General features: G+C 36.7%; 1 protein-coding gene across 1 annotated transcript; it reads left to right on the forward strand.

Moving 5' to 3' along the window:
- The first annotated feature begins 710 nt into the window (after window positions 1-710).
- On the forward strand, window positions 711-21,726 carry si:dkey-110c1.10 (unconventional myosin-Vb). The gene is made up of 35 exons (XM_051095634.1): window positions 711-798; window positions 1,505-1,615; window positions 2,160-2,328; window positions 2,594-2,738; window positions 3,481-3,637; window positions 3,718-3,861; window positions 3,965-4,046; window positions 4,328-4,435; window positions 4,514-4,626; window positions 4,777-5,045; window positions 5,129-5,210; window positions 5,707-5,847; window positions 6,134-6,259; window positions 6,345-6,428; window positions 6,506-6,637; window positions 6,745-6,842; window positions 6,921-7,007; window positions 7,080-7,400; window positions 7,517-7,673; window positions 9,857-10,096; window positions 11,686-11,895; window positions 12,031-12,124; window positions 12,298-12,452; window positions 12,556-12,723; window positions 12,811-12,911; window positions 12,992-13,109; window positions 13,198-13,306; window positions 14,553-14,675; window positions 14,761-14,912; window positions 17,432-17,521; window positions 17,603-17,738; window positions 17,819-18,116; window positions 18,192-18,366; window positions 20,423-20,503; window positions 20,602-21,726. The coding sequence occupies exons 1-35, from the start codon at window positions 772-774 to the stop codon at window positions 20,761-20,763; spliced, it is 4,965 nt and encodes a 1,654-aa protein (XP_050951591.1). The 5' UTR covers window positions 711-771; the 3' UTR covers window positions 20,764-21,726.
- Window positions 21,727-22,168: the final 442 nt, after the last annotated feature.

A 22,168-nucleotide genomic window follows, 5' to 3' on the forward strand; every position in this document is an offset into this window, starting at 1 on the left:
CAATTTGTTGAGTCAACTTAAAATAATTTGTTAAAGTTCAGTCAACTCAAATAAGTTAAGTCAGCTTGAAATGTTAAGTTGTACTAAGTGACAACTTAGATATTTGAGTTGACTAAACAAAAAAAATTGGTTAAACTTAAAAGATGGGCTCTTTACCCAGCTGCCTTAACATTTTAAGTTGAATCAATTCAAAGTTGTCACATAGTACATCTTAACATTTCAAGTTGACTAAACTTATTTGAGTTGACTGAACTTAAAATTTTAAGGCAGCTAATTGTTTTTTTACAGTATAAAATTATGGTTGAAACACTGATGCCACATGGACTATATTAACAACGTCCTTACTACCTTTCTTGGTCTTGAACGTGGTAGTTGCATTCTGTCTATTTAGGGTCAGAAAGCTATTGGATTTCATCCAAAATATCTTAATTTGTGTCCCGAAGATGAAAAAAGCTCTTACGGGTTTGGAACGACACAAGGGTGAGTAATTATTGACACTTCACCCTTTAACGCAGAATATATTTTAGTGTTATCATTTTTCACTTTAAGCCACTTTGAGATTTTATAGTTCAGATCCAGAGCTGTTTCAAATGTCCCTCTCAGCTGGAGGATTAACTGTTAACTTACCATTACGGTTATGATGCCTGAATCTCTAACAGACCAAAGGGCACCAGGCCAGTCACTCGCTCTGAGGCACAAATTAAGAGAACAGCTGAAGTTGTAGTGAGGTTTCCTTTGAGCTGTCAAAGCAGAAATTAACTTTCTGGCCAGATGGCAACCACAGAGCTCTACACAAAGGTAAGTACATGTAGTCATTTTAATTATGTATTTTTTGTAATTTCATCAGTCTTTAAAGATAGATAGCTAGATGGAAAGAATGATAGAACAATAGATAGATAGAACGATAGATAGAATGACAGATAGATAGATAGATAGATAGATAGATAGATAGATGGATGGATAGATACATAGATAGATAGAAAAGAAGTCTGATTTTGTTTAGGCTTTAAAACAGGTTGTGCGTTTGCATTAGTATTATTTTCACTGTCAGAGGAGACCGGCTTGTGTTAATGTTTAATGGTGCAGTGAATGTATTTATGCTGATGGAGGAGAATGACTGTCACTGGGGTGGGACAAGCAGTCGCTCAGGCACATGAGCTGGTTGTGTAACATTCAAAATATTGGATCAATTTCCTTGGTATCCATATCTTGAGACACAATCAAGCCTGTAGACAAGCCCAATCTCGGACCTATAAGGCCACCTTAATGCACAGTTTAGTTCCAACACACCTGCTATGGACTTTCAAGTAGTCCTAAAAATAATTAGTGTTGGCTGCATTGTTTCCTGAACTCTAGTTTAGAGTTGAATGATTAAGAGTTTGGGTAATATTAATTAAAAATGTAGCCAGAGATCTGGATGAGATCAGAGATCAGGATGAAAAACATGGATGCTGTTGTTATGATTATGATCGGTATGAATATAGTTACTGATTCTGTCTCTCAGGGAGCATGTGTGTGGGTGCCAGACCCAGAAGCTGTGTGGGTGTCTGCCCAGCTGCTTCAAGACTACCATCCTGGAGACAAGCACATACTAATCCAACTCACTGATGGCAGAGTATGACATTTACACACATATGATTCTGAGATGAAATCATAAGCCTTTCAAAATGAACCTGTTGCATTAACAACTAATCAAAAAGTGCTAAAAACTTCTCATTTTCAGCAGTATAGCCGTGCATTTAAGACAAAATGCCTCTTATTTATATGTGACCCTGGACCAGTCTTAAGTAGCACGGGTATATTTGTAGCAATAGGCAAAAATTCATTCTGTGGGGTAAAATTATCAATTTTTATTTTATGCCAAAAATCATTAGGATATTAGGATCATGTTCCATGAAGATATTTTTGTAAATAAAAATATCAAAACCTAATTTTTGATTAGTAATATGCATTGCTAAGAACTTGCACCCTCAGATTCCAGATTTTCAAATAGTTGTATCTCAAGCAAATATTGTCTTATCCTAACAAACCTTACATCAATGGAAAGCTTATTTAATCAACTTTCAGATGAAAAAACTTAACTTTTATGACTGGTTTTGTGGTCCAGGGTCACATAAACTTACAAACTAATGCTATTTTATTTTATTTTTTAAAATAAGGAGATGGAGTATTCTGTGTTGCCTCCGGCGGGTCTTCCCCCTTTAGGTAACCCTGATATTTTGGAGGGAGAGAATGACCTCACGGCTCTAACTTTCCTTCACGAGCCAGCTGTACTTCACAACTTGCGCGTGCGCTTTCTTGACTACAGTAGCATTTATACCTACTGCGGTGAGTTGAATTCAACAGAAAACAGTGGCAGGTTTTTACAGCCTTTGCCCATTAACCTCTATTTTACTGGGTGTAAAGTTCAAAATGCAGAAATTCAAATAACATCACTCATTGTTATATTGGCTACTGTAAAGAACTTTCACCAAGCATTGGGTTTATTGAGATTGAGAAAATTATGGCCTTGCATGTTTTAAAGTAGATTAATTTCACTTTATATTTCAGAGATGCGTTAATCTCATTTAGACAATGTTCTCATATTTAATAGGGATTGTGTTGGTGGCGTTAAATCCATACGAACAGTTGCCCATCTATGGAGAAGAGGTGATTGATGCTTACAGCGGCCAAGACATGGCTGATATGGAGCCACACATCTTTTCCGTGGCTGAAGAGGCGTACCGAACTATGATCAGGTCAAGATCAGTTCGCTTACAAAATAGTACTGTGTTTTTGGACATGGACCATGGAATATAATAGTATTCTGTGAATTACTTTTGGAGAACCATTTAAATTATGTTTATATATCAAAGTACCACAATATTGCTATTGCTTTACAATGATAGTACACAGTAGGGTACACATTATTACGTTAACTAAAACAAACGTGGTCCTGGAGGGCCATTGTCCTGCAGAGTTTAGCTCCAACTTGCCTCAAGACACCTGCCTGGAAGTTTCTAGAATCCCTGCGTTCCATTCGGAAGGGCTCATCCCTATGCCCTCATCCCTTCAAAGGGTTTACCCTCCGGAGTGAGAGTTTCGAAGGGTTGAAGGGTATAGGGGACCAAACAACTGTTTCTTGAAGTGCCCTTCTGCGTCATCAACCCATCACCATACTTAGCCCCTGTCATTATGCAAAGAATCATGGGGGCAGAAGTGTCCATCAGTTGTACCCTTCGAAATCCTTCATTCCGAAGGGCCCTTTGAAGTAGCCAGTTTTGGAACAATGATTGTTTGGAACAACATGATTGTTTTCAATCTGAAGTGCCCTTCGGAGGGCGATATATCCCATTTGGAACACACCGTACGCCTAGTAAGACATTAAGTAGCTGGTTAAGGTGTGTTTATTTGGGGTTGGAGCTAAACTCTGCAGGACAGTTGCCCTCCAAGAGAAGGATTGGTCACCCTTGGTTTTATTAACCCCATTTATATGTGCAGTGAGGAAAAAAATCAATCCATCATAATCAGTGGAGAATCAGGCTCAGGTAAAACTGTATCTGCTAAATTCACCATGCGTTACTTTGCTGTCGTGGGTGGTGCGGCCCAGCAGACCAGTGTGGAGGAGAAAGTTCTGGCATCCAATCCTATAATGGAGGTACTAAAACTTGCTTTCTGACCTTTTTGGTGGAGTAGGAGGAGGTTGTTTATAACATATGGTCATTTTAACCCTTGCAGGCAATTGGTAATGCGAAAACAACCAGAAACGACAACAGCAGTCGTTTTGGAAAGTATATCGAGATAGGATTTGGACGTAAAGGGGATATAATTGGCGCAAACATGAGGACCTACTTGTTGGAGAAATCAAGAGTTGTTTTTCAGGTGCCTGCTTGATCATATAGTGTTCATATTTTCTCATGATTCAATGACCTCAATTTCTCAAGTTGAATTTTGAGATGAATTTTGTTTTATAACACACAAACAGGCAGCTCAAGAGAGAAACTACCACATCTTCTACCAGCTTTGTGCTTCCAGGGATTTACCAGAGTTGAGGACACTTAAACTTGGTAAAGCCTAAACCAGGGATTTGCAATGTCGGTCCTGGAGTCCAGATGTCCTGCAGAGTTTAGCTCCAACCTTGAAAAAAAACCTCACCTGCCCGTAGCCTTAGTAATTCTGAAGACCTTGATTAGCTTGTTGAGTTGTGTTTGATTAGGGTTGGAGCTAAACTCTGCACGACAGCAGCTCTCCAGGACTGATCCCTGGCCTAAACCTATGTCCTGAAAACATGATTATTTATGTTGTAGATTTTTGTTCAATTACACCATGTGTTACTGCATCTCACTAGATTCTGCAGAAAACTTTCATTACACCAACCAAGGACAAGATGTGCACATTTCTGGCACAGATGATTTGGTTGAGCTTGAACGAACAAGAAATGCCTTTACTATTCTTGGTAAGCTAAAAAGCATCCATATATACCTCCAAAACAATATAATGCACTTTTCACAAAACTTGTGGTTCATCCTCGCAGGAGTGCAACCTGACCAGCAGATGGAGATATTTCATATATTGGCAGCTATTCTTCATCTGGGGAATGTCAACATACAAGCCAGCGGACGTGGTGGGGACCGCAGCTACATTGATGTACAAGCACCATTTCCTATTACTGTGCACATTTCTGAATCAGATTTGATGTCTGTAGTGTATAGATAAAGAACAGGACCAGTGCTGTTAATTTGTTAACAAGAAGCATGTGCTAATATGGGCATAATTTCTTATTCATTATACTGGCAGGCCAAGGACCATTCCTTGGCAATCTTTGCCAAGCTTTTAGGGGTGGAAGGTGCTCAGATGGCCCAATGGCTATGCCACAGGCGACTGGCAGTGGGTGGGGAAATGCTTGTGAAGCCCATGACAGGCCAGCAGGCTAATGAAGCAAGGGATGCTCTGGCTAAGCATGTGTATGAGCAACTGTTCACATGGACGGTGCAGAGGCTCAACTCATCCTTAAGAGCACACCGGGAACAGCCCAAATCTTTTATAGGAGTACTTGATATCTATGGGTAAGAGTTTTTTTTTTGTATGTAACAAAACAAAAATGTACATGTAGAATTATTTTGTCAATCTTTTCTTTGATCATTTGTAGGTTTGAGACTTTTGACCGGAATAGTTTTGAGCAATTCTGTATTAACTATGCAAACGAGAAACTCCAACAGCAGTTCAACAGGGTAAGTTTCCAAATTTTAGGACTTGGCGTACATAGGCGTCTAACATCTTCTGTCTAGTGAAGAGTGCCCTACTCCTTGAAGAATTGCTCTGCCCTAGTTGGCTGACCTCTGTCCTCATTTTTCTAGACATGTCTTTGCTAGGTTTTTCCAAATTGCCTAAAATGATTGATTATTGTTTCACAAGTTCACCTGCCCATTGAGCCCTGATGGTTAATGGTAACAGAACTTGGCTTGCTGTCCTCAATGGAAACCTGAAAACAATAGAGGAAACGAAGACAAAATCTGGACATTTTTGACAATTTAGAAATCCTGGCCAGACCATTTCCAGGAAAAAGAGGATTACGCTCACCCTTTACCCAAGTGTACATTGTACAAGTGCCTATTCTTGGTTACTTTGAATTTTTCAGAACTTCAAGTCATTTGCTGACTTGTTGTCCAAAATGAGTTCATTTTGTTGTGTTTTAAGTACATGGTATGTGCTTTTTGTTCTCATTAGCACGTGTTTCAGCTGGAGCAGGAGGAGTACCTGCGAGAGGAACTTCCCTGGAACCGTATTGAGTTCAGTGATAACCAGCCATGCATTGCACTCATCGAAGGCCAGTTGGGCCTACTTGATCTTCTGGATGAAGAATGTAGGGTGAGGAAACTTCATGTTGTGATCCAAGATCTAGTCCAGGGATAGGCAACGTTGGTCCTGGAGTACCGCTGTCCTGCAGAGTTTAACTCCAACACTTGTCAAACATACTGGAACCAGATAATCAAGGTCTTCAGAATTACTAGGGCTACAGGCAGGTCAGGTTTTTTTCAGGGTTGGAGCTTAATTCTGCAGGAGATTGACAATCCAGGACTGATGTTGCCTATCCCTGATCTAGTCCCTCTTATCATGTTATCAAGGTATACAACCCAATATCGCTCCGTTCTAGATGCCTAAAGGCTCTGATGAGAACTGGGCCCGGAAGCTTTACGACCATCACCTGAAGCAAAGCCCTCACTTTCGTAAACCACGGATGTCCAACACTGCCTTCATCATTGTGCACTTTGCTGATATGGTCAGAAAGCATCTATTACTATTCATTAGTTAATGGCACCAAACCTTCCAATGTTTGTGATATTATTGCTGGCTTTTTGTATTAGGTCCAGTACGAGTGTGATGGCTTTTTAGACAAGAACCGTGACACTGTATTTGAGGAGCCCATCAATATACTGAGAGCTAGTCAGGTATTGTTGCAAGTCTTGGCTGTTGGAAAATTTAGCTTTGTACTCTGCCTCCTCACAACTGTCTGTACCCTTCACAGTCAGAACTAGTTGCCGAGTTGTTTCAGAAGGATTCCGGAGGGGGATCCCTCCCCAACTCCTCTCTTGCAAATGGGAGCATACGTTCAGGCAAGAGAGCTCACCGAGAGCACAAATTAACTGTGGGCTTTCAGGTGAGCTGCTTCTTCTGGTTCCTGTCTAAAGAAAACTTTTGATCAAGTCCATTGAAAAGAATTCTTAATGTCTTAGACTTCCACGCTTTTTGTCTTTGTGTGTCTAGTTTCGTCAATCCCTGCAACTTTTGATGGACACCTTGAACAGCACAACCCCGCATTATGTCCGCTGCATAAAGTCCAATGACCTCAAACAGCCCTTTCTGTAAGAGAATAAATAAGATGTCCGACGTGTTCATGTCTGTTCGAGTTTGAGTAACCTTTTCTCATCTCTCCATATCAGTTTTGATCCCAAGCGAGCAGTACAGCAATTGCGAGCATGTGGAGTCTTGGAGACCATCCGAATCAGTGCCGCAGGCTACCCCTCCAGGCAAGCACTCTTCTGTAGGTGTCTCAGTTCAGTTCCCTCTTCCATCTCTGACTGCTTCATCTGTACTTCTAGGTGGACATATGAGGAATTCTATGCTCGTTATCGGGTGCTGCTAGATGGTTCTGATTCTAAGGATGATGTGCGTCGTTCTTGCCAGAGTGCCCTTCCAGATCTCATCCCTGATCCGGAGCAGTACTGCTTTGGTAAGACCAAAGTCTTCTTCCGGGCTGGACAGGTTGCAGTAATGGAGAAGCTGAGAGGGGATCGGCTACATGCGGCAGGGGTTTTAATCCAAAGCTGGGTGAGAGGATGGCTGCAGCGTAGGTATTATCAGCGGCTCCGGTGGGCCACCTTCATCCTGCAGCGGTACATAAGAGGAACCCTGGCCCGAAGGTGGGTTACTGTGGGCTTTTTTACCTATTCTGCTTGTGTAGTTTTTTCTAATAAGTGTTTTTGTATATTTGTGACTCTAATTTAAAGTATGTGCTTCAATGTTACCTGACCATTAGGTTGGCGTGGAGCCTCCGTTATACACGTGCTGCTTTAATCATACAGAAAACATACCGCATGCTGGCTGTGCGACAGCTTTATCTGGCCATCAGAAAGGCCACTGTCAAAATCCAGGCCTTCGTCAGAGGCACTCAGGCCCGTCTGATTTATAGACAGGTAAAGTGCTTTATGCATGTCTGGGCATAGTTACAAACATACAAAGAAAGTTACAGGTTCATTTCCTAGAATGTTTGACCCTCTACCTAAATCCTGAAAAAAAACCCCCCTGAGATTTACTTGATTCTATTTTTTGTTTACTTCAATCTTGAAGTTCTAACAATTTTCAAGTAATGAATCTAAATTCAGCATTATGGTACATTTAGAGGTTTAGAGTCAAACCAACAAGCAAAGTAATTGGACTCGATTTGGTCAGTTACCCAGATACATGGCCATATTAGCGATACTCAGATGTAAACAACAGCATGGATTGCAAGGTTAATGTACTACTGAATATGCTGTTCTGCTAATTTAAGCTGTCTAAACCACAAAAAAACAACAAAAACAAACATGAATGTTGTCAAGTTTGACCAACCACAAACGCCTTTTGTTTTTCAGATAGTTTTTTGCACTTCTTGATTTGTTATTACTTTTGGCAGTCTATAATACTCCAAATGTTTTTCCAGTCCAACTGATTAGTTCAGCCTAAAACATGACAATAATTTACCATTTTCAGCAGCAATAATCAGCAAAATATGCGAGTTTCGTTCGGTTCAGTGGCATTGTTTACGTTCAGTAATGATGCCACGTCATGAAAACTTTAATATGGTTGCATTGATTCACCCCCAGTTTTATTTATATTGTTTTGTAATGTCTAGTAACTTTGTGTTGTCAAGATAAGTTTGTTTTGCATAAAATTATCAGTTAGTTAATTGTTACCCTTGTTGTTTTCATGTGCCAAGTCTTAAAGGAGAAGTCCACTTCCAGAACAACAGTTCACAAATAATTTACTCACCCCCTTGTCATCCAAGATGTTCTTGTCTTTCTGTCTTCAGTCGTAAAGAAATTATGGTTTTTGAGGAAAGCATTTCAGGATTTTTCTAATTTTTTTCCAAAAATTAAAAACCTGTGTAATTTTAAGCACAAAAGTTTGTGTAGCAGAGGCTCTGGGATCCACGTCCACGATGCTACGAATTAGTGATGGGCCGTTCTTGAACGATTCTTTCATTTTGAACAAATCTTTAATGTGACTCGGGAAGAACGAGTCATCTCGGGGAGTGATTCGTTCAGTTGTGCATGCACAACATCCTATTAAGTTCTGTATTAGAATTAGTTCACCAGTTTGGAGTCTTTGGGCTTTTCGAGTCGTTTGTTTATCTTATGGGGCTGTCACGTGATGAACGAATGACTCAAACTTGAAAACTTGTCAGATAAGAGGTGAGGTGAGCTAATCATAGACTAAACACCCAGGTAAACAATGAATTCAGTCTTGTTTGTAGTGTGATCAACGTTTGTGTAAGCAGTAGATGTGTTAGGGTAACACGTAACATTTTAATCATGCTTTGCTAAAATGAACGAAATGACTCGAAAAACCCAAAGACTCGATCGACTGGGATTGCTTAGAGCCCTTTGAAGCTGCATTTAAAAAATCGGGGCAGCAATGAAGTCTATTATATGGAGAAAAATCCTGAAACGCTTTGCTCAAAAAACATAATTTCTTCACTACTGAAGACAGAAAGACATAAACATCTTGGATGACAATGGCGTGAGTAAATTATTTGTCAATTGTTGTTCTGGAAGTGGACTTCTTTAATGTCTATGTGTAAGATTTTATGGTTTGTATGTTGTTTTAATTAGCGCAAAATAACAAGGATTTGCTCTCTGTGATGTACATCCCTTACGAAAATGAATCATGGTTTTACTACAAATAAAACCAAAAACACGATTTACTACAGATAAACCATGGTGTTGCTGTGCTAAACATAGTTTAACCATGGTGGTTATACAAATGGTAATCAATACGCCAAAAAAACATGATTACTACACTTTTATTATAATAATACCATGGTTCATTTTCGTAAGGCATTTGTCATAAAAAACAATAGCTGAGGCATGTCTAGTTAACTATTTTAAAAAAAAGAGTACAATTCGCTACTTTTTACGCTTAATAAATCTTCCTCAAATCACTGAATCTAAACAGGTTTTTGATAAAACGATGACATTTCAGGTTATGGCAGCTTGACATTTTACATTACGTTCAGTAAATTAGTAGTCTACATAGTGCATATGAATGTTGTTGTCTAATGTTAGCATTATTATGTTACCGTTCAGTTTGTTTCATAAATCTCTCTCTCTCTCTCTAGATGCTGACAGAGCGGGCGGTGGTGTTCTTGCAGGCGCGGGTTCGAGGCTGGCTGGCCCGGCGCAGTTTCAGGCGAATCAGAGCTGCAGTGGTCCTCATGCAGTGCTGCGTACGCAGGCGAGCGGCGCGAAAAGAGCTGTTGCGCCTGCGCGCTGAGGCTCGATCGGTGGAGAAATATAGAGAACTCAATAAAGGCATGGAAGTCAAACTCATGCAGCTGCAGCTCCGAGCCGACCAACAGGTGAGAGCGTGGAAGTATGCATCGGTGTTTAGTTGGGATACTGACAACTGTGTTATCCCTTCTAAAAAAAATAACCATGGTTTTACTGTTGTAAAGGTGCAGTAACCATGTTGTTTGTTTTCGGCTTATTGATTAAGATTTGTAAAACCACAGTTTTACTACAAATACCATGGTTAAACTATGGTTAGTGTAACAATACCATGGTTAATTTGTGGTTACCATGGTTTAACCATGGTTTTTTGGTTTTATAAAACCATTGTTAAAGAGTTAGTTCACCCAAAAAAGAAAATTCTGTTATTAATTACTCACCCTCATGTCGTTCCAAATGCCTAAGACCTTAATTTATCTTCAGAACACAAATTAAGATATTTTTGATGAAATCCGAGAGCTTTCTGACCCTGCATAGACAGCAACACAGCGCAAGACCCAAAAAAGTAGTAAAGACATTGTTAAATAAATAAATAGTCTATGTGACATCAGTGGTTCAACATTAATTTTATGAAGCTACTAGAATACTTTTAGTGTGCAAAGAAAACAAAAATAATGACTTTATTCAATAATGTCTTCTCTTTCGTGTCAGTCTTTTGAAACAAATAACTGCTCGTCATGATGTGAGTTATATTCCAATGGTTAAAGGAGAAGTCCACTTCCAGAACAAAAATGTACAGATAATTTATTCACCCCCTTGTCATCCAAGATGTTCCTGTCTTTCTTTCTTCATTCGATAAGGAATGATGTTTCTTGAGGAAAAAAAATCAGGAATTATCTCCATATAGTGGACTTCAATGGTGCCTCCAAATTTTGAACTTCCAAAATGTAGTTTAAATGCAGCTTCAAAGGGCTCTAAACGATCCCAGCCGAGGAAGACGGGTCTGGCAAAACGACCAGTCTTTTTGGAAACAAATTGACAATTTATATACTTTTTAACCTCAAATGCTCTTCTTGTCTAAGTCTGCATGAACTCTGTTTTTGTTCCGGTTCAATGCGGTCAATACAGTTGGGGTACGTTGAAAAACTCCCATCTCGTTTTCTTCCCCTTCAAAATCATCCTACATTGCTGCAGAAGTACCAACCCAATGTTTACAAAGTGAACATGCAAAGAAGATCAAACATCCTTTACAAAAAAAAGCTAAAACAGCGATGTTGGACGATTTTGATGTTGAAGAAGAAAACAAGACGGGAATTTTTCAACATACCCTAACTGGATTGACCAGGATTACACAGACTATGCATTGCAGAGATGAGACAAGACGAGTATTTGAGGTTAAAAAGTATATAAATTATCAATTTGTTTTGAAAATGACCAATCGTTTCGCAAGATAAGACCCTTCTTCCTCGGCTGGGGTCGTTTAGAGCCATCTGAAGCTGCATTTAAACTACATTTTGGAAGTTCAAACTTGGGGGCACCATTGAAGTCCACTATATGGAGAACATTCCTGAAATGTTTTCCTTAAGAAACATAATTTCTTATCGACTGAACAAAGACATGAACATCTTGGATGACACGTCTTGGGTGAGTAAATTATCTGTAAATTTTTGGTTCTGGAAGTGCACTTCTCCATTAAATAGTGCTGTATATCTTCTCTCAGGCGAGAGAGAGTGCATCTCTGAGGGAGACTCTCCAGGCTGAGCGAGAAGCTCACAGCTGTGAGCTGGAACAGCTGCGGTCCAGCCTTGTCAAACTTCAGATCCAGCTGCAGGAGAATGCAAACACTGCTCCTTCACTTACAGAAAAACAGGAGGAGGACAGGAGGAGATCTGAGGAGAAAGCCGCCCAAGAGATTCTCCAGCTTGCACAGGTGAACCACATGTCACATATTATATATGGTTAACGTCAACCACTTCATTTTCCCTAAACAACTTTCCTGCCTTGTTAGGCAGCTGGTTCTATTGACATTCACCAGTTTTGTTTGTTTACTTCCTGTTTACTCTAGGAAATCCAAGCTCTCCGAGTTGAGAGGGATTCTTTGGAGAAAGAGAGGGATGATCTGGCCATTCGCTTACAGAATCAAGAAAAGGCTCTGGAGGGTGAATCACGTGTCCACCACACTGTCGTTTTCAACTAATGTGTTGTTTAATAAAGGAATGAGATGGCTGACTAATGCTGTATTTAATGGATTTAAGTACACATAAAAAAATCTAAAAGTAATACATAGTCAAATAAACACTAATGAAAGCATTTGTGTGTTGATATGTTTCAGAGAGCCACAAGCAGACTGTGGTTCAGGCAGATGCATCAGCGCGAGCAGAGCTGGACGAGGAGAGGAGGAGATATCAGAGTTTACTTAGAGAGTTCACAAGACTAGAGCAAAGATATGACAACCTGAGAGACATGAGCTTATTTACCACCAATGAGGTACATCTAGGTTGAAAATGACTCAGAGGACACCTTAAAGATGTTTCCATATCATTTATCCACTCAGATTTCTGCAGGAGTATATATGTATGTTCCTTCACAGCGTTCACGTGGACACCGGCGAACAGATTCGACTGTATCTTTGGAGTCTCCTTCACCCGTCACCACACCGTTCTCCAACTCGCCCGTTTTCCCTTCACCCGAGGAGGTCAGGAGGATCAGCGTGACGTCGCCCACTGACAAGAGACCCTGGAGAGATGAACACCCTCTGGTTAGAGTTTCAACTGAAACTAAACATGTCTCTCACTGTATGTAAAATAAAAATTGTATTAATGAAAACAGGAATGTTTACCTGCAGAACATCCTAATGGAGGATATGAGCATTGCGAAAGACACTGCTGAAAGTATGAAGGGAGAGGATCTCAGATATGCCTACGATGCTGTACGGGTGGCCAACAAGTCAGTTTTCATCTTCTCACCTCACATCAGATCGATACACTGGAGGCCATCAATGACTTATAGGCATTTTACATTTTTAGGTTTCTAGAGAGGCAGCTGTTGTCTCAGAGAGCGCAGTGGGAGCGGGAGATATCAGATCTCAGGATGAAACTCCAACAGGCTCAAGACAGAAATACACCTGGAGATCCTGAGATAAATGTACCTGTTCATTCTGAGCTCACTATTGATAGTTTTTTTGTGCTTCGGTAATTTGTCACTTTTTGCTTCTTTATTTGTGTTTATGAAGAATCTAACAGAGCAGGTGGTGGTTCGAGAACAGGAATGTGTCCGTTTGCGGCAGGAACTCAAGGAACTGAAACACACCGTGAGCCTCAGGAGAATCCTGTCTTATGCAGGTCTGTGTTGATCCAAAAAGTTTTCAAAATAAAGGTGATGAACCATGTTTGGTTCCCAAAGGACCTTTCAGTGAACAGTTCTTAAAAGAAATAATTTTTTTTTTTTAAATTTAAATTTTTAAATTTGTGTGAATCGTCCATAGACTGTAAAGGTTCTTTATAGAACATTGTGCCAATAATGAAACTTAATTTTTAAGATTGTACCTTTTTTGGTAAGATTTTTAAATTTAAGAAACTATTAATTTGATTTTAAATAACTGTGAAATATTATTATAATTTTAAATAACTGTTTTTTTTTTTTAATTTAAATATATTATTTAAAAATCTAATTTATTTCTTGTAATGCAAAGCTGAATTTTCAGCATCATATGATATAAACACACAATTCTGAGAAATAAAGTTGCAATTCTGAGAAAAAAAAGTCAGAATTGTGAGATATAAATCCAGAGTTATAATGTCAGAATTGCAAGTTAAAAACGGAAAAATTCTGAATTTTTCACAAAATTGCGTGATATAAACTCACAAATAGTTAGAATTGTAAGATAAAAACTTTCCTTGCAATTGCATTTGCGAGTTTATATTTCACAATTCTGAGAAAAAAGTCAGAATTGTGAGATTTAAACTCGCAATTGCAAGAAAAAAGTCAGAATTGCAAGTACTTTTTAAAATTCTGACTTTTTTTCTTAGAATTGAGTGATATAAACTCACTTGTGAGAAATAGTCACAATTGCGAGATATAAACACAATTGCGAACAATAAAGTCAGAATAGCGCAATTAGAATAAAGTTGCAATTCTGAGAAAAAGTCAGAATTTTTACGTTTATATCTCGCAATTCTGACTCCATTTTTTATAACTTTATAACTCACTATTGCGCGTTCATATTGTGCATTTTTAAGAAAAAAAGTCAGAATTGTGAGTTTGTCTTACAGTTCTGATTTCATAACTTGTAGAATAAAGTCAGAATTGTGAGATGTAAACTCGCAACTGTGAGAAAAAAAAGGCAGAACTGTAAGATAAAAAGTTTCAATTACCTTTTTTTAATTTTTATTACCAATAATAAAATCAGTTTCGCTGCTTAATATTTTTATTTTTTATTATACATTTTTTTTTTTTCAGAATTCAGAAAAAGCTCAAAAGAACGGCATTTATTTGACATATAAATCTTTTGTATCCTTAAAAATATATTTACTGTCACTTTTGATCTATTGAATGTGTCCTTGCTTAATAAGAAATGAAATTTCTCAGGTGTAGCCATAGCTGCGTCTCAGGACCCAACATCTCCTGCCCCTCAGAAGAGCCAGATGCTGACCGGTCTACTGGAGTGCAGGAAAAAAGATGAGAGCAAATTGATCAAACAGCTCATAACAGGTCAGCAACACACACAACACTTTGAGTTTAGTTATGAGACAGTTATTCCTGAATGTTTCCTGAACTGAATGTTTCTCTGTGGCAGACGTGAGGGCGGAGGGCGTCTTGTCTTTGCCCCCTGGACTGGCGGCTCGGGTTTTGTTTCTATGCATACGGCAGGCAGACTGTAGCGGCGATCAGACGCGGGTGAAGGGGCTCTGCAGTGCTGCTGTGAGCGGCATTAAAACCGCCCTAAAGGTGAACGACTAACTTTGATTTAACTAGCATTTATAGCATTAGCATTTATCAAAGTATACCACAAATAGTTTCTTTCTACTCATTCCCAGTTGGTATTTAAAAAGTGTATGGGCCAATTTTAAAGAAGCTTAGAAATGAACACTAATACTTCTGTTAAAATGTGTATTATATAAGCTGTATAACTGTTTAAATCCTCATTTATACAGCCACCTCATTGTTTATGAGTTACCTTATAGTTGATATTGTAAAATTCAGACATAAAGTCCAAAATTAAAGGGATAGCTCACACAAAAATGAAAATTACCCCATGATTTACTCACACTCAGTCCATCCTAGGTGTATATGACTTGCTTCTTTGAGACAAATACAATCGTTATCGAGTTATATTCAAAAGTTTCCTGGCTCTTCCAAGCTTTATAATGGCAGTGAATGGGTGCTGAGATTTTGAAGTCCCATAAAGTGCATCTACCCATCATAAAAGTACTTCACACAACTCCAGGAGGTTAACAAAGGCCTTCTGAAGTGAATCGATGAACCGAAATCTATAGCTTCCGTTTCGTACGTGTGTTCATGAGAGAGTGGTGTTCCAGCGGATGACGTAGGATCTAGTCGAACGCAGTGAAGAACGTGGAAGTGACAAACACGGAAGTGCGGAGTAGAGAGCAAAACAAAACACCGGTCATGAATTAGAAATACAAAACGAGGATTTGTAAAGAAAAATGTTGAAGGATTTCATTATAAGCCAAGAGGAGACTGGTTTTCCTTTGCTGTAAACAAAACTTCATCTTCACAAGATTAGCATATTCTCACCAGAGCTTTACTACACCTGCATCCTACGTCATCCGCTGGAACGCCACTCTCTTTGGAACGCATGTATCACTAGTTCATGGAAGCTAGGGATTACGATTTATAAAGTGTTAAATATGTATATTTTTCTTACACAAACACATCATTTCACTTCAGAAAGCCTTTATTAAGTACCGTGTGGTGTACTTTTTATGATAGACGGATGCACTTTTTTAAAATCTTTAGGTCTTTAAAATCTCAACGGCCATTCACTGCCATTATAAAGCTTGGAAGAACCAGGACATTTTTTAATATACAGCTGAAGTCAAAAGTTTACATACACCTTGCAGAATCTGCAAAATGTTCATTATTTCACCAAAATAAGAGGGATTATACACAATGCATGTTATTTTTTTATTTAGTACAGACCTGAATAAGATATATTTTACATAAAAGTTGTTCACATATAGTCCACAAAAGAAAATAATAGTTGAATTTATAAAATGATCCTGTACAAAAGTTTACATATGCTTGATTCTTAATACCGTGTTGTTACCTGAATAATCCACAGCTGTGTTTTTTTGTTTTGTTTTTGTTTTTGTTTAGTGATAGTTGTTTGAGTCCCTTGCTTGTCCTAAATAGTTGAACTGTCTGCTGTTCAGAAAAATCCTTCAGGTCCAACAAATTCTTTGGTTTTTCAGCATTTTTGTGTATTTGAACCCTTTCCAGCATTGACTGTATGATTTTGAGATCCATCTTTTAACACTGAGGACAACTGAGGGACTCATATGCAACTATTACAGAAGGTTCAAACACTCACTGATGCTCCAGAAAGAAAAAACAATGCATTAAGGACCGGGGGTGAAAACTTTTGAACAGAATGAAGATTTGAACATTTTTCTTATTTTGCCTAAATATCATATTTTTTTCATTTAGTACTGCCCTTCAGAAGCTACAGAAGATACTTACTTATGTTTCTAAGAAGACAAAATAAGTTAAATTTACCCTGATCTTCAGATTCTAAAAGTTTTCACCCCCAGCTCTTAATGCATTGTGTTTCCTTCTGAAGCATCATTGAGCGTTTGAACCTTCTGTAATAGTTGCATATGAGTCCCTCAGGTGTCCTCAGTGTGAAAAGATGATCTCAAAATCATAGAGTCCTTGTTGGAAAGGGTTCAAATACACAAAAATGCTAAAAAAAAAAAAAAACTGAAGGATTTTTCTGAAGAACAGAGGGCAATTTAACTTAAGGGACTCAAGAACAACTTTCACTAAACAAAATAAATAAATAAACAGCTGTGGATCATTCAGGTAACAACACAGTATTACGAATCAAGCGTATGTAAACTTTTTTATAAATTCAACTATTATTATTTTCTCTTGTGGACGATATGTAAACGTCTTTATGTGAAATATCTTATTCCAGTCAGTACTAAATAAAAAAACATGCATTTTGTTTGACCCCTCTTACTTTTGGCAAAATAATTAACATTTTGCAGCTGCAAGGTGTATGTAAACTTTTGACTTCAACTGTATATTACACTGAATATTCGTCTGAAAGTCACATACCCCTAGGATGGCTTGAGGAAGAGTAAATCATGAGGTAGTTCTAATTTTTGGGTGAACTATCCCTTTAAGAATGCGTAAAGTCCACATTTAATCTAGAAAATCTAAGAAAGCATGTTTGATGTGTGTATTTTAAGACATTAATTGTCGTGTGATTCACGTCGTAGAAACATGGCAACGATCTGGACGTGACGGCTGTGTGGCTGAAGAACGCTTACCTGCTCAAAGACCTGCTCAACCAGCACTCTCCACAACAGGTCACACATCTGAACTTCAACAGTTACTTTATATATTAAGCAGAAATTACTTCATTATAAAATATCCCTCTTTTCCTACAGGATGTGAGGGGCTCAGAGGAGCTGGTTCCTCTGGTGACGGACGTGACGGAGTCTGTCCGGGCGCTCAGTGATCTGTGCATTCAGGCCTATCAGCAGCTGCTGTCCATCGCTGAGAGTCGCCTACAACCCATCATTGGTACACTCAAACATATAGATATAAAATATGATTATGTAAGTATATATGCATGTGTACCATCTCTTATCTTGTAACTTTAGTCCCAGCAATGCTTGAAAGTGAGACCATTCCTGGTCTGGCTGGATCATCAGTAAAGCTGAGTACCGGTCGTAAGCGTGCAGGATCGGACGCTCGACCTCCAGCCCCCGAGGGAGCGACTATGCCAGGGGTCCTGAGGGAACTGTCTGCACTACATACAGCCCTGTCCCGTCAGGATCTGCCCTCGGCCCTGCATGAACAAGCTTTCCATCAGCTCATGTACCTGCTGGCTGCCACCGCCCTCAACAGCCTGCTGCTCCGCAAGGACATGTGCTGCTGGAACCGCGGCCTGCAGATCAGGTCAGAACTGCTTTTTCTAACTTAAAACATCTGCTTGAGTGCGTTGAAGTGAATATTTATGTCTGTGTATTGTAGGTATAATGTGAGTTTGTTGGAGGAGTGGCTGCGGAGTCGTTCGCTGCAGACAGGGGGCGCTGTGACCACGCTGGAGCCGCTCATACATGCAGCACAGCTTCTTCAAATGAGCAAGAAGACTGAAGCTGACGGAGAAGCAATGGTCCAAGCCTGCAATGCACTGTCCAACCAGCAGGTGGCGTACCTGTTATTACAGTTCCATGTTAGACAATACAAAATCAAAATTTGTATTAATTTACATTCAATATAATTGAATTCATACATTTATGCACAATTCATATATATGTTATTTTATGTGTGTATATATGGGTAGAATTCTATACACCATTATATAAATTGTGTGTATGTATAATTTAATATATATTAATTCAGTTATAATGAATATAAATTTGTATACTAAAATCAAATTTTGTCTTGATAAATCTTAGTTTATAATATATATTACGTAATGTATAGCCTTCATTATAATATATTTATAGACATAACAGAATAATATAATGTAATATAATTTCATGCAACTTACATAAAAATACAATATACCAATATAAAACATTTTAAAAATATATTTTCAAAAATGATTTCTTTTATCCTAAATTAATTTAACAAATACACATTTGTAATTTTATTTTCTGTTGACAGCAATTTATATATAAGTAAAATTCTATATAAATTGTGTATATATAATTTATATACGTAAATGTATTATAATTAAATTATATTAAAAGTTTTTTGTGTATATGTGTAGAATTATATATAACATTAGATAAATTGTGTATATATCATTTAATGTGTGTGAATTTTAAATTGTAAATGTTGAATGTAAATTTGTGTGCTAGAATCCAATTTTGTTTTCATAAACTTTAGTTTATTATATATTTTATATAATTTATAACCTTCATTATAATATATTTATACACTTATAATAATATAATATACACAGCTTGCATAAAAATACAAAATACAGATATAAGAAATATATATAAAAATATATATATTTTATTTAAATATACATTTGTAATTTTTTTCTGTTAACAAAAAATTATATATAATGTAAATAAAATATGTAAATTGTGTGTGTGTGTGTGTATATATATATATATATATATATGTACCTTCATTATAATATATTTATACACATATAATATAATATAATATAATATCATATCATATAATATAATAATATACACAACTTACATAAAAATACAATATACAGATACAAGAAAGAAAACAATATATATATAGATCTTTCCTTTATCCAAGATTAATTTAAATATACATTTGCAATTTTTTTTCTGTTAACTACAAATTATATATAATGTAAATAAAATAATACGTAAATTGTGAGTGTATATATATATATATATATATACAAACACACACACACACAATTTACATACTATTTTATATTTTAGTTTATAATATATATTATATCATTTATAACTTTCATTATAATATATTTATACACATATAATAATATAATATAATATATATAACTTACATAAAAATACAATATGCAGATGTAAGAAAAATATTTAAAGAATTATTTATCATTTATCCAAAATAAATTTAAATATACATTTGTAATCTTATTGTCTGTTAACAACAAATTTTAGATGTATAATGTAAATAAAATAATATGTAAATTGTGTGTGTGTGTGTATATTTATATATGTAAATATGATTAAATAATATTAAATGTTTTTCTGTGTATATATGCGTACAATTATATATAACAATATATAAATTGTGTATATAATTTAATATACATGTATGAATTTTAAATTGTAAATGTTAAATGTAAATTTGTGTACTAGAATCAAATGATATCTTCATAAACTTAAGCTTTTATATAATGTAATTTATAACCTTCATTATAATATATTTATACACATAATAATATAAAATAATAAAATATAATAATACAATATAATTACATATACACAACGTACATGAAAAAAAAAAAATATAATTTTAGCATTTATTCTACATTTATATTAAATATACACATTTGTAATATCATTTTCTGTTCCCAACAAATTATAATATACATTTATATATGTATTAGAATTAGATTATATTAATTGTTAATTATATACACACACATAAAGGTGTGTGTGTGTGTGTGTATGTATATTTACAAATATGGTTAAATATTAAATATATTAAATATGGTTATGATAAAATATATATACACAAGCTAATTGTAGTTGCGTTCTAAATGTGTGTTGCAGGTTGTGAAGATTTTAAGCCTCTATACACCTCAGAGTGACCTTGAGGAGAGAGTAACACTCAATTTCATCCGTATAGTGCAGGTAAGAGCAAAACCATTCAAATATGAGCTCTGTAATACAATTTCATAGCAAGGTTTTGTCCAGCGGTGATAACGCTGCTTTTCTCTGGGGTTTCCCAGGGGCTGCTGAAGGGGCGTTCGGAGGGGCAACCTCCACAGCTTCTGATGGATGTCAGACGGGTATTCCCCGTCACGTTCCCTTATCAGCCTCCACCGCAAGTCAGTGCCGCCCAGCTCGAAATCCCAGAGTCCCTCAAGATCTCCTTCCTACGCAGAGTCTGAATGTGGGTGTTCCCTTACCTCCTGAAATGCATTCTTTTGCTTTTGTTGCCATAATGTGTCACTTTAAAATGTTATCTAAGCATTTTGTTGACACGCTAATTTTAGATGCGTTATAATTTTTGAATTATGTTAGCTATAAACCCTATTTCTCATTACTTACAATTAAACAACCCAAATTTGAAATATTTCCATTTTAAACCTAAATGTCCGGCAAAATAAAATCAGATTTTGTCTTGATGAACCTTCCTCTTTTTTTTCCCCAATATTTTACCTTAAAGTGATAATGTAGTTACTCAATGTTAGTTACTCATGCTCGTGTCGTTCCAAACCCATAAGACTTTCGTTCATCTTCAGAACACAAATTAAAATATTTTTGATCAAATCTGAGAGCTTTCTGACCCTGCATAGACAGCAACACAACCGACACGTTTAAGGCCCAGAAAGGCAGTAAGGACATCATTAAAATAGTCCATGTCACCTCAATGGTTCAACCGTAATGTTATGAAGATACGTGAATATTTTTTGCGCGGAAAGAAAACAAAAATAATGACTTTATTTAACAGTTTCTCCTCTTCAGTGTCAGTCTTCACCACGAAGACAGTCACGGAAGCAGGGTTGCCAAGTTTTCACAACAAAATCCGCCCAATTTCAACTCAAAACAAACCCAAAACTAGCCCAATTGCATTCCGGGTGGTAAAATACCCTTTTTTGGGCAAAATTTCTGGTAAAATTTGGATTCCAGGGGCTAAATATCACGTTATTGAGCACGCTTCAACCTGCGGCAACAGTGTTAAAGTATCCCAATTCTGCAGGAAAACCGTGGACTTGGCAACACTGCACAGAAGGGAAGAAACTATTGAATAAAGTCGTTATTTTTGTTTTGTTTGTGCACAAAAAGTATTTTCAAAGTTTGTAACAACATGACAATGAGTAATCAATGACAGAATTAAAATTTTTGGGTGAACTATCTCTTTAAATTTTTCCATATAAACACACCCATATAAACACATGTAAATAAAATATATATTGTAAAATAATTAGTGTTGTCAAACGATTAATTGTGATTAATCGCATCCGAAATATAAGTTTTTGTTTACATAGTATGTGTGTGCATACTGTGTGTATTTATTATGTATAAATACACACACATACAGTATATATTTTGCAAATATTTACATGTATATCTTTTAGGGCTGTCAAACAATTAATCTATATATACACACATACATACACATATACACATATACATATATATATATATATAAAATTGCAAATATATATTAGGCTAACCTAAACTTTTGAGTAATTCTGTATGCGATTAATTACAATTAATCGTTTGACAGTCCTAATATATTTATATAACTGATATTATAAATATTTAAAATATATAAACATAACATTTTCT

The sequence above is a fragment of the Labeo rohita genome, chromosome 22, assembly GCF_022985175.1.
Source record: "Labeo rohita strain BAU-BD-2019 chromosome 22, IGBB_LRoh.1.0, whole genome shotgun sequence".
NCBI lineage: Eukaryota > Metazoa > Chordata > Actinopteri > Cypriniformes > Cyprinidae > Labeo > Labeo rohita.